The following is an 11,246-nucleotide window of genomic DNA, read 5'->3' as shown; positions in this document are numbered from 1 at the left end:
GTACTGCATTCTCATGGTAGTTAGTATAGTGAGAAATGTTTGGGTTTTTTTGGTGTTTTTCCACATCTTCATCTTTTAGTTTATTTTATAATTTTAAGGAGATTGGTGCTATTTTATGCCACAAAATTTCAATATTATATTTGGAAAAGGCTTACATGCATTTTTGCCTCTTGCCTTTTCTTTCTTGCTTTTTATTCCTTTTTACTTCCCTCCCTTCTCCTGTTCTTATCATTCCTCTTCCCCTTTAGGGACAGTGATGGTTAGGAATGCAGCCTCAAGAGCCAGGTTACCTAGAATCAACACTTGACTCTGACACCAACCAATATGTGACCTTGGGCATATCACTACACTTACCTGTGCCTCAGTATCTTCCTCTGTCAAATAGGCATGCTTATTTACTCCATTGAGGTGTTGAAAGGAATTATGTATGAGTTAACTCAGTGGTATGTAAAATCGTTGGAATAGTGCTGGCACATGAAGTATTAATTTATTTAAGACATTATTGGACTTCCCAGGTGGCACTAATGGTAAAGAACCCGCCTGCCATTGTAGGAGACACAAAAGATGCAGGTTCGATCCCTGGGTCTGGAAGATCCTTTGGAGGAGGACATGGCATCCTGTTCCAGTATTCTTGCCTGGAGAATCTCATAGACAGAGGAGCCTGGAGAGCTGTAGATCATAGAGTCGCAAAGAGTCGGACACAACTGAAGCAACTTAGCATGCACAGGATATTATTATTCTCTTTATTTCTTTTAACAGAGTTGTTCAGACATCTGGCTGTCTTTTACCCATAATCACCCCAGGCTTCAAGTTTCTAAGAGCATGCAGGCTCCTGTTGAGTCCTCAGCAGCTCCGTCATCCTAAAATGGGGTGGATGTCCATACCCTGAAAAATATAGTCAGGGAGTTTGCAAGCGGCATTCTTCATAGAGATTCAATGTGGCAGGTGGCATGCAGTCCCCTAGAGGAAGCAGCTCTGGGAAGACAAAAGTTGAGTGTTAGGAATGACATTCTTTGGGACTTCCCTGTTGGTTCAGTGGTTAAGACTCCATGCTTCTAATGCAGAGGGCACAGGTTTGATTGCTGATTGGGGAACTAGGATCCCACTTACTGTGTGGCCAAAAAAAAAAGGGAATTATATCCATTATGTCTCTGGAGTCAAACTTTCTTTTCTTTTACTCCTAATTGTCTAGCGTGTCACCACACAATTGTGTCCAGTAAATCTTATTGCAAGGAGATGGAGGTTCTAACCTTGGGTTGGGAAGATCCCCTGGAGAAGAAAATGTCAACCCATTCCAGTATTCTTGCCTGGGAAATCCCTTGGACCAAGGAGCCTGGAGGGTTACAGTCCATGAGGGTCACAAAGAGTAGGACACGACTTAGTGACTAAACAACAACAGCAGCAGCAACAACAACAGTAGTCTTATCTCGGTGCCTTTCTTGATCTGGTAGAGTGACTATTCTCTTGTGTAGGTTTTACAGTTTATGCTTTACTTCTAGTAACCCTTACACTGATGTGTATAATTTTTCACTACTATTTTCAACATCTGGGTCACTGACTTGATGCATAATTTTTGTTCCTTTCTCTGCTTTTGTAAATTCTTTTCAATTAGGCTTTCTAGATAACTATTTCCTTGTTATCTAGTAGACAGATAATCCTTCTGCTTGTTTCTTTAACTCTTTGTCCCTGATGGTTTAATTGCCATTTTTTTTCTCAGTCAACTTCATAGTATTGTTTGAAGTATTCTTTTTTTCCATTCTGTTTTTGTTCTAATTGTCTGAATTTATTGGGCTTCTCTGGTGGCTCAGATGGTAAAGAATCTGACTGCAATGCAGAAGACCCAAGTTGGATCCCTGGGTTGGGAAGATCCCCTGGAGAAGGGAATGGCTACCCACTCCATTGTTCTTGCCTGTAGAATCCCATGGACAGAGGAGCCTTGTGAGCTACAGTCCATGGGGTCGCAAAGAGTCATACACGACTGAGCAATTAACGCTTTCATTTTCAGTGAAATCTATATATTTAATCTAGCAATGAAAATGAAAAAATAATCTTGAGAGAATTCTTGAGAGACTTTTTGAGAGAATTTTTTTAAAAGTGAAAAGTAAGTGACTAACAATTCTTTATTTATTCAGTAGACAGAGTGCTAATTTTTTGCCAGCCAATGTTATAGGAGAGAAATTACTCTGTTTCATAGTAATTTCCATAAGCAATAGGACCTTATCAAATGGGGATGGGGAGAGAATTGTAATGACTGAAAAAATTAAGATGGAGATCTGTCTTGAGTAAAACTTTTCTTCCTTGTGTGGGGATGGGGAGAGAATTGTAATGACTGAAAAAATTAAGATGGAGATCTGTCTTGAGTAAAACTTTTTCTTCCTTGTAAGTCAGTAAAATCTAAAGACTGAATTTCTTGTCTCTTTATGAGGCCTATGACCCTGCCCCCTGGCTCCCTAATTGAAGTAGACCTTCTCAGAACTCTATCCAGAACAGGCAAAATGATGAATTCATTTTACTTAGAGGCAATTCATTTAACTGATGCAGTGAGTGAAATATGTGAGGATTTTAATCTTGTGTGATATGTGTAGTGGCATTTAAAAAAATAAATTCAAATAATTATGTTTAAAAATAATGACAAAATAGCACATTGCTTTCTAAATTTCCTTATAAACACCACTGGCAAATTAATTAGTTGCAAATAGATGATTATAAAAATAAAAAAAGTAAAGCTATTGAAAACACATGGTCTCTCAGAGAAAGACTAATTTTTTAAACATAGCTCATTGTTTCTGAAATATTTTCTTTATGTAGCATTTTGTACTAAGTAGCTTTAGTCGTGTCCGACTCTTTGCAACTCCATGGACTGTAGGCCGCTAAGCTTCACTGTCCATGGGATTCTCCAGGCAAGAATACTGGAGGGGGTTGCCATTTCCTTCTCCAATTTAGCATTTTAATTTCATTTAAAATAATATTTGAATTATAATTATCCTTTTTGAAGAAATTAAAAATTAAGTTTAACAGGTTGATTTGCTTTATAATTATATTAGTTACTAATGAAATGCTTTAAAAAAATTTGTTTTTAGTGTTGTGGATATATTTCGAAAAAAGGAGAATGATGCAGCAATTAAAATCCAGAGCTGGTTTCGAGGATGTCAAGTTCGAGCATATATCAGGTATATTGATTTTGCCATGGAAACCTCAGATATACCATAAAAATATACTCCTTAGAAAATGTAATTTATTCATGTAGTTCTCATTGCAAATTTTTTTTTTTACTTGTAATGAAGTTAATAACTTATATGATGTCCTTTAAAGACATAGCTCTTTTTGCTCCTTGTTTCGTATGTATCAAAATACTAAATGATATTGACCATATCTCTGGAAAATTCTCAGTGTTATAAGTATACTTGATCAGATTATTTTCTGCAGCTTCCATAGGATGTGACAAATGGCTGAACCTATTTTTATAGCAATGAATTTATTGACTGGTAAGAAAGAAAAACAGAGCAAAATGAAGCAAAACAGAAACTATTCCAATCCTCTCCAACATGTTGGTAAATAAAGACAAATGGTACCAAAATGATACCATTCTGAGGACAGAGACCAAAGCTGATCCCTATCTTAACTGTTTCCACTTTTTCTTCAGTGCTCAAATTTCCTTCAGTTTCTCATCAATTCTGAAAAATACTGCCCTCGATGAGATGGAGAAAGAATATGACTAGCCCATTATAAGTCAGCTGGTGAGCTAGGGGTTATACTGTAGTCTTTCTTATATTAACTAGTAGGAGCCAGACATGGAAATAAAAGCAGGAAATGAGGTTTCTCTTTTGGCCACTCTGCCAAATAGGAACATGGCAGCAGAGTAGTTTTTAATTCAACAGACTAAAATGACGTTACTGGGGATAGACTGAGTAACATGAGTATGAAAAAGGAAAGTGTTTCTTGACTTCAAGAATTATTTCAAAGTACTTGTAGTGATTCATATCAATATTGCCTGGCTTATTTGTCAACATGTCACTGTGACCTGTTCTATAGTCTTTCATTGTATTATTATTATTAATTTACTTTTGATTTATTTTTTTAAGTAATTTACTCAATTAGTTTCATAGTGATGCAAAATTTTTATAGATTATATTCCATCCTGCTGGCTCAGAAGGTAAAGAATCCACCTGTAATGCGGGAAAGTTGCATTTGATCCCTGGGTTGGGAAGATCCCCTGGAGGAGGGCACGGCATCCCATTCCAGTATTCTTGCTTGGAGAATCCCGGTGGACAAAGGAGCCTGGCGGGCTTCAGTCCATGGGTTCGCAAAGAGTCGTACACAACTGAGCAACTAAGCATAGCACGTAGTCATAAAACATTGGGTATATTCCCTGAGCTGTAGTATATCTCTGTAGCTTATTTATTTTGTACATAGTATTACCTCTTAATGCCCTACCCCTGTCTATTTCCCCCTCTTCCCTCTCCCCACTGATTAGTTCATTCTCTATGTCTGAAATTCTTTTTTTGCTTTTATTTTTAATTTTCACTAGCTTGTTTTATTTTTTAGATTCTACGTATAAGTGATAATATATAGTATTTGGCTTTCTCTGTCTTACTAATTTCCCTAAGCATAATACTCTCCAGTTCCATCCATGTTGTTGAAAATGGCAAAATTTCATTCTTTTTTATAGCTGAGCAATATTCTAGTGTGTGCGTGTTTGTATGTAATAATATATAGTATCTTCGCTATCCATTCATCTTTTGATGAATACATAGGTTTCTTCCATATCTTGGTAATTGTAAATAATACTGCTATGAATATTAGGGTGCATGTATCTTTTTAAATTAGTGTTATTGTTTTCTTCAGATATATACCCGGGAATGGATTGCTGGATCATATGGTAGTTATATTTTTAGTTTTTTTGGGAACATACTGTCTTTGCTGCTGCTGCTGCTAAGTCGCTCAGTCATGTCTGACTCTGTGCGACCCCATAGACAGCAGCCCACCAGGCTCCCCTGACCCTGGGATTCTCCAGGCAAGAATACTGGAGTGGGTTGCCATTGCCTTCTCCGCCATACTGTCTTTAAAAGTACGCATAAACTTGGCTTTGAATTTGATTTCTTGAATATGTGGAAAGGAATGTTCTAGGCAGAAATTGAAAATATATCATTGTTTCAATGAAAGCATACTAATAAGCATATTTTCTACCTAGGTATTTACACAGAGTAGCAACAGTTATTCAGAAACGATGGAGAGGTTACTTAGGCAGACAACAATATCAAGTAATTGTGAAGGTAAATATTATGAAATTTATATATGTTAGCATTTGGATTATATAATTTATTGAAACTTATTCACATCAGTCACATTTATAGTAGTTTTAGAGTTATTAATAATATGTATATGAGAACAAAATTCAGCTTAATTTTTAGAATGAGACTTCTGAGAAAACTTTCCTGATTTTTCCATGAAAAATTGATAGCTAACTTCTTTGTACCCAAACTATATCAGATATTTTATTTTTGTTAAAGTACTCTTTACAGCATATGTATTTGTATGTACTTATTTGTTGAAGATTCTTTCCACTTTCTAGATGGTGAGATTTTTCAGAGTAAGCATTGTAGCTTGTTCATTTTTAGTCCACCAACATTTAGACTAATCTCTGGCTCACCAAACAGTTAGTAAACATTGGTTAAAGTGCCCCAAATTAATTCTACAAAGGAACAATGTAAGGCAGTTGCTCTCTGTGCTACTTATCATTCCCTTTGATTGACTCTTGGGAGATTTTGAAGATTTACCTTAATAAACGTAGCGTAACGCAGTCATCTATATCCACCAATAGACTTGCAGAAGTATGAGATAACATGCCAACTTATACTTCAGTTAAGAGATTTTAGAAATGAGGAAAAATATTTTTTTTAATATAAAATGAGGAGGTTTCTAATCATTCTCCTACTTCACTAATTTTCTGATTTGTTATGCTTTCTACTATAATAGTTTAAATTTGTTCTTAATTTATTATTAGAGGCATTTAAATGAAGTTAAAAGATATAGAGGGCAAAAAGAAAAAATAAGTAGACAACTAAATAATAAGAGCAAGGGACTATATGTATTGTTATTGTTCAGCCACTGAGTCATGTCCATCTCTTTGTGACCCCATGAACTGCAGCACGCCAGGCATATGTATACCTATGGCTGATCCATGTTGATGTATGGCAGAAACTAAAAATCTTGTAAAGCAATTATCCTCCAATTAAAAGTTAAAAAAATAATGTATTCACCTTTGGTGAGAAAATTGTAAAACATGGTAATAAAATAAAGGAACTGTTTAGAGAAGAGCCTAATACTTTAGATTTAATGAAATAAAGTATTTTTTTTAAGGTGCTGGCACAAATTTTTACAAGTATTGGATCTCTCTCACAACTAGGTTTAAAATCACTGTGATGTTTTTATAGAGTAGATCTGATGTCCCTACTGGGGAACCTATTTTAGTGATAGATTCTCTAAATATCATGATTCTGTTAAGTTCCTGTTTAATACTATATGTTCCCAGTTAATTAATATATGTCACTTCAGATTTTAAGAATCCACTAATACCAAGGGAAATTTTATTCTTTTAATTTACCTGGCTGAATAGCTCACTTACGTGTCTGCAACGAACAAAGGATATTTCATTAATTTAATGAATTGTTAGCATGGGTTTTCTTGTCTAGAACACTAATCTCTTACATCATTTTAAGGCTACTAGGACAAGGAATTTTCCTCTATTCTTAATTTCTCCTATATCCTTAATTTCTCCTATTATGTCCTAAGAATTATTCTTAATTCTCCTGTATTCTTATATTCAAGTGAACAAATGCACTATATAATTTTCTTTTACCTCTCTATATGTATTTTTGGAGTTTTTTCCACTGCTATTCTGAATCATTTAGACAAAGTTATAGAAAGTGCCCCATACCTCTCAATTCGTCAGTGGAAATTTTCTACATAACCATATTAAAATGATCAGAATCAGAAAACTGACGTCTATACAAGTCAATTGTCTGTTCTTTGGATTCTATTCATATTTCACTGATTGTCCCAATGATTTAACTTATAGCAAACACATCTTTTCCAGGGTATAAACCAGTGTTTCCCATTGTATTTAGTTGTTGTTTCTCCATAGTTACCTTTGATGTGTTTGATCTATCTATGCTTTTCATGACCTTTATTCTTGAAGAGTATAAAATAATTATTTTTATATTATTCCTGTTTTGGTTTATGTTTCTTCATTGTTATAGTGAGATTATACATTTTATATTACAATACATGTCAGTACATCACATTAGGAACCATATGATGTCAGTTTGTCTCATGGCAGTTGATGCTAAATTTGATAATTTAAGGTGGTATCTCACACTTTTAGACTTGCTATTTTTGTCTTATGAGGCAGTGTTTTAAGACTGGGTATATATCTTCTTTGTCACCAAAATTTTTTATTCTAGATTTACCATGTCATTATGATTCTTACTAGAGGAAGAATTATGTTTGTCAAATAGTGATTTTCTTAACCTTGTCATTTCCTCTACATTTTCTTGTTAGCATTTTCGTACAAGAAAGAGCCTTTTTCCTCTTTATTCATTCATTCGTTTATAACAGTTTTAACCCATGAGTTCCTATTTTGTTTAATGGATTATAATAAATTATCACTAATTGGTTTTCTGCTCAAATTTTCCCAGATTTGGTGAGTCGGAGCTCCTGCAAGTCAATTTTTAATAGAGTCAGATTACTTAAACAGAATGATCAAAAATTAAGTTGTTTTCTATGGAATAATGAGCATCTTTAACCTCATTATTTATTATTATTCATCATGAGATCTATGTCTTTGTGTAGACAAGACTGTAGAGTATACTTATGCATATGGCATTCAATGAACATTACCAACTTAACTTTCATGCTGCTATTTCTACTCACAAGTCACCATCCAGATGGTTATGAATGATTGACATCTCCTTTTAATCAAGCATATGAACATGTATACATTTAAGTGACTGTTGTCAAAATATTCAACTTTGGAATCTATATTTGTTCTAATGATATTGGAGTTGCTAAAAAAAATTTAAATCTTTAAAAGTTCAAGTAATGAGCCACCCAAAAAAATTTGTTTTGTTACTTTAGGGTCTTGACTGGATCACAGAGAATGTCACTCAGCATGATCACCAAGTTATTCTCCAGATTTGGATCTAATTATCTTTGGGTTCTTGAAAAGAAATGGAGATTTTCCTCAGTTAAATTGGTTCTTGATGGTTTTTAAATCTGTTAATCTGTACGGTGTTTTTGAACACATCTGTTTTACTTATTTACCTGTTTTTGCCATTGTGTGCATGGCATAAAGAACGTAAAGATCTCAGTAAATAACATAGTCCGATCTTGGCATATAATTACTAAATGAGATTAAAATAGCTGCCATTTACTGGCTGACTAGTGAGAGTGAAATATTGTACTAAGCATTTTATATACTCAACGTGTATACCAACTAAGCTCCTCAGGTGGCTCAGTGGTAAAGAATCTTCCTGCCAAGCAGGAGACATGGGTTCAATCCCTGCATCAGAAAGATCCCCGGGAAAGGAAATGGCAAGCCACTCCAGTATTCTTGCCTAGAAAATCCCATAGAAGAGGCGCCTGGCATGCTGCAGTCCATGGGGTCCCAAGAGTTAGACATGACTTAGCAATTAAACAACAACAATAATACCAACTAAAGTCTATGCCAGTCCTGTGAATATTATCACCATGTTATAGTTTTAGGCCCAGAGATGGCTACTTCCCCAAGGATACATTGTTAGAGATAAGTGGAGAAAAGTTCAAACCCAATTTGATTTGTTTCCGAAACCCTTACATGGAGAGGTAGGCAGTTCAGTCTCAATCATTATTGGCGATTTCCCTTCTCAGGTTTATACAGAGGTCCTGTGAGACTTAAGTAGTGCCATCAGAGCAGAAATCCTCACCTTTATCCAATCTTCATTCATAAGATACCTATTGTCCAAGCTCGTGTGTTCAGTCCCAGGATTCATCCTTCAAGGACTCCATGACAGTTCCGCCACATAAAGGGAAAGGGAATTTTTGCCAGAGCTGGTATCTTCCCTGGTGTTCAGAATCCCATTTTCTCCCCAGATGCCACCAAATTTATCCCTAGAGTTTTAGCCACATCCCAGACTTCCCTGGTTGCTCAGATGGTAAAGAATCTGCCTGCCGTGCTGAAGACCCAGGTTTGATCCCTGGATCAGGAAGATCTCCTGGAGAAGGGAATGGCAGGCACCCCACTCCAGGGTTCTTGCCGGGATAATCCCATGGACAGAGGAGCCTGTCTGGCTACAGTCCATGGGGTCGCAGAGTCAGACATGACCGAACGACTAACAATTTCTTTCACTTTTTCAGGAGCAAAAGGAATGCCAAATGTTGTATTATTACAAAAAGTTAATGCCCCACTCTTTCCCAGGCATGTGGAATATTTTCTTCATTATTTCTCTTTTTCTGCCCATGTTTCTCCCGTTAGTATCCCCCATCCCCTCAGTATGATTTCTCAGAGCTCAGGTTTTAGGGGAGCAAAGCTGGGGATGGACATTCACATATAAACTGACTGAAGCAAAAATGCGTAAAAGGAACTGCTACTCTCGTGAGTGGGGAGTGGAGCGTGAATTAAGGATAGTGTTTGAATCTATGTTAATTATCCTGTCACGCACATTAGTATACATTGTCACACATATAGTCCTATAGCAGCTATCTTTAAACCATCATTTCCAAATTTATTCTGCATAATTTTTTTTTGCCTGACAGCTGCGTACAATAATAATAATAATGCCATATAGTATATATTAGGTTGTAAAATGAATGGTATAATTAGTGATTTTAAAACTTTTGTAATAGAACTCCCCCTTACCTAAAATTTAGCAAACTTTTTAATCCCCGTGTGCTAAAAACAGGTGCAATCAGTACAGCTGTTTTGGAAACTGAAAACAGAACTGGTTAGTCTCTTACCTGGTGGCCTCTGTTGTCATCTGAGCCAGCAGGGCAGGATCTGAAAGCCACTGATTTTAATTTGCTTTTCTGAGGAAGGATCACAGGAAAATGATATTAATTGCCTGGAGGAGAAGAGAACCGAGTACTAGAGGACTAAGCATAAGAATAGACTTTTTACTGTAAACCCTTTGGTAGGTTTTGAATTTTAAACAATGTGAATATATTATCTATTAAATACAGAAAATTAATTAAAAAGGCAAGTCAATTTAAAAGGTACTCCCCCACCAAACACACACAGGCAGATAATAAGTACTCAGGTGGGAAGTTAATGTGATCTCTGAAGGTCAAAGTGGTGAGATTTATGCTGAACCTCTGGGGATCAGGAAACTATAGGTTGGGGAGAGGCAAGGATATTTCAATTAGGAACCACGTGAATGAAGGTTTGAAACTGGGAATGTGCGTGGTGTAACAGGAAGTGGTGAGGATGTTGATACAGGTGGCTGGAGAGAGGTTGAGGACTAGCAGAACATTGGTAAGGAGCTAAATGTGACTTTTATCAAATAATTTCCTACACTTTTAAGGGCCTTTCTTGTTTAAAAACATGTTTTACACTCATTGCTTCATATTTTCAGTAATGGTCTGTCAAGTAGAAAATGCAGGTGTTCAGTCTTCTTATAGATGAAGACATGGAGACTCAAGGAGTTTAGAAGATGGGACTAAGGTCCCCAGTTTCTGATCCCTGTATATCCATATGCTACCTACCTTCTAAAAATCTTTTTCTAAAGGTCCCCGAGGCACTCCAAAACTGTTCCTCCTTCTGTAGACCTTTATTCAAGTAAATGGCACAACCATTCAGCCAGAAATCCAAACTCATTCTCGACTCCTCGTCACACTCTTTTCCCCATCTTCTATCTCCTTTCAGTCATCAACTACTTGGCATCGTCCCTCAGAAAAGTCTCTTGATTCTGACCTAAACTAGGAATCAAGTGTAATTTTACTCGCATGCCTACAATCCTCACCATAGCACACAGTGTAAAATTCACACTCTTTGACATGACATGGTGGATTTTCATTGTCTCATGATCCCTTCTTATCTACCCTTACTTCTTGCTACACCTGGATAAATATACTCTATTCACTACTATATACAAAAGAGATAACTAATAAGAACCTACTGTATAGCACAGAGAACTCTACTCAATACTCTCTAATGACCTGTTTATGGGAAAAACAATCTAAACAAAGAGTGGATATATGGGTATGCATACCTG

General features: G+C 36.0%; 1 protein-coding gene across 2 annotated transcripts in view; it reads left to right on the top strand.

Moving 5' to 3' along the window:
- Positions 1 to 11,246, top strand: part of SPATA17 (spermatogenesis associated 17) — a 228,536-nt gene that overhangs the window by 29,405 nt on the left and 187,885 nt on the right. The window contains exons 2-3 of one of the 2 annotated variants that reach the window (XM_010853276.1): positions 3,081 to 3,170; positions 5,192 to 5,273. In XM_010853276.1, coding sequence (XP_010851578.1) covers positions 3,081 to 3,170; positions 5,192 to 5,273 — 172 coding nt within the window. The remainder of the gene's footprint in view (positions 1 to 3,080; positions 3,171 to 5,191; positions 5,274 to 11,246) is intronic. The other variant, XM_010853277.1, reaches the window with a different exon arrangement.

This window comes from Bison bison, unplaced genomic scaffold (genome assembly GCF_000754665.1).
Source record: "Bison bison bison isolate TAMUID 2011002044 unplaced genomic scaffold, Bison_UMD1.0 scf7180017864325, whole genome shotgun sequence".
NCBI classification, from domain to species: Eukaryota; Metazoa; Chordata; class Mammalia; order Artiodactyla; family Bovidae; genus Bison; species Bison bison.
Note: the sequence above shows the minus strand (reverse complement) of the source record. Positions and strands in the feature narration are given on the sequence as shown.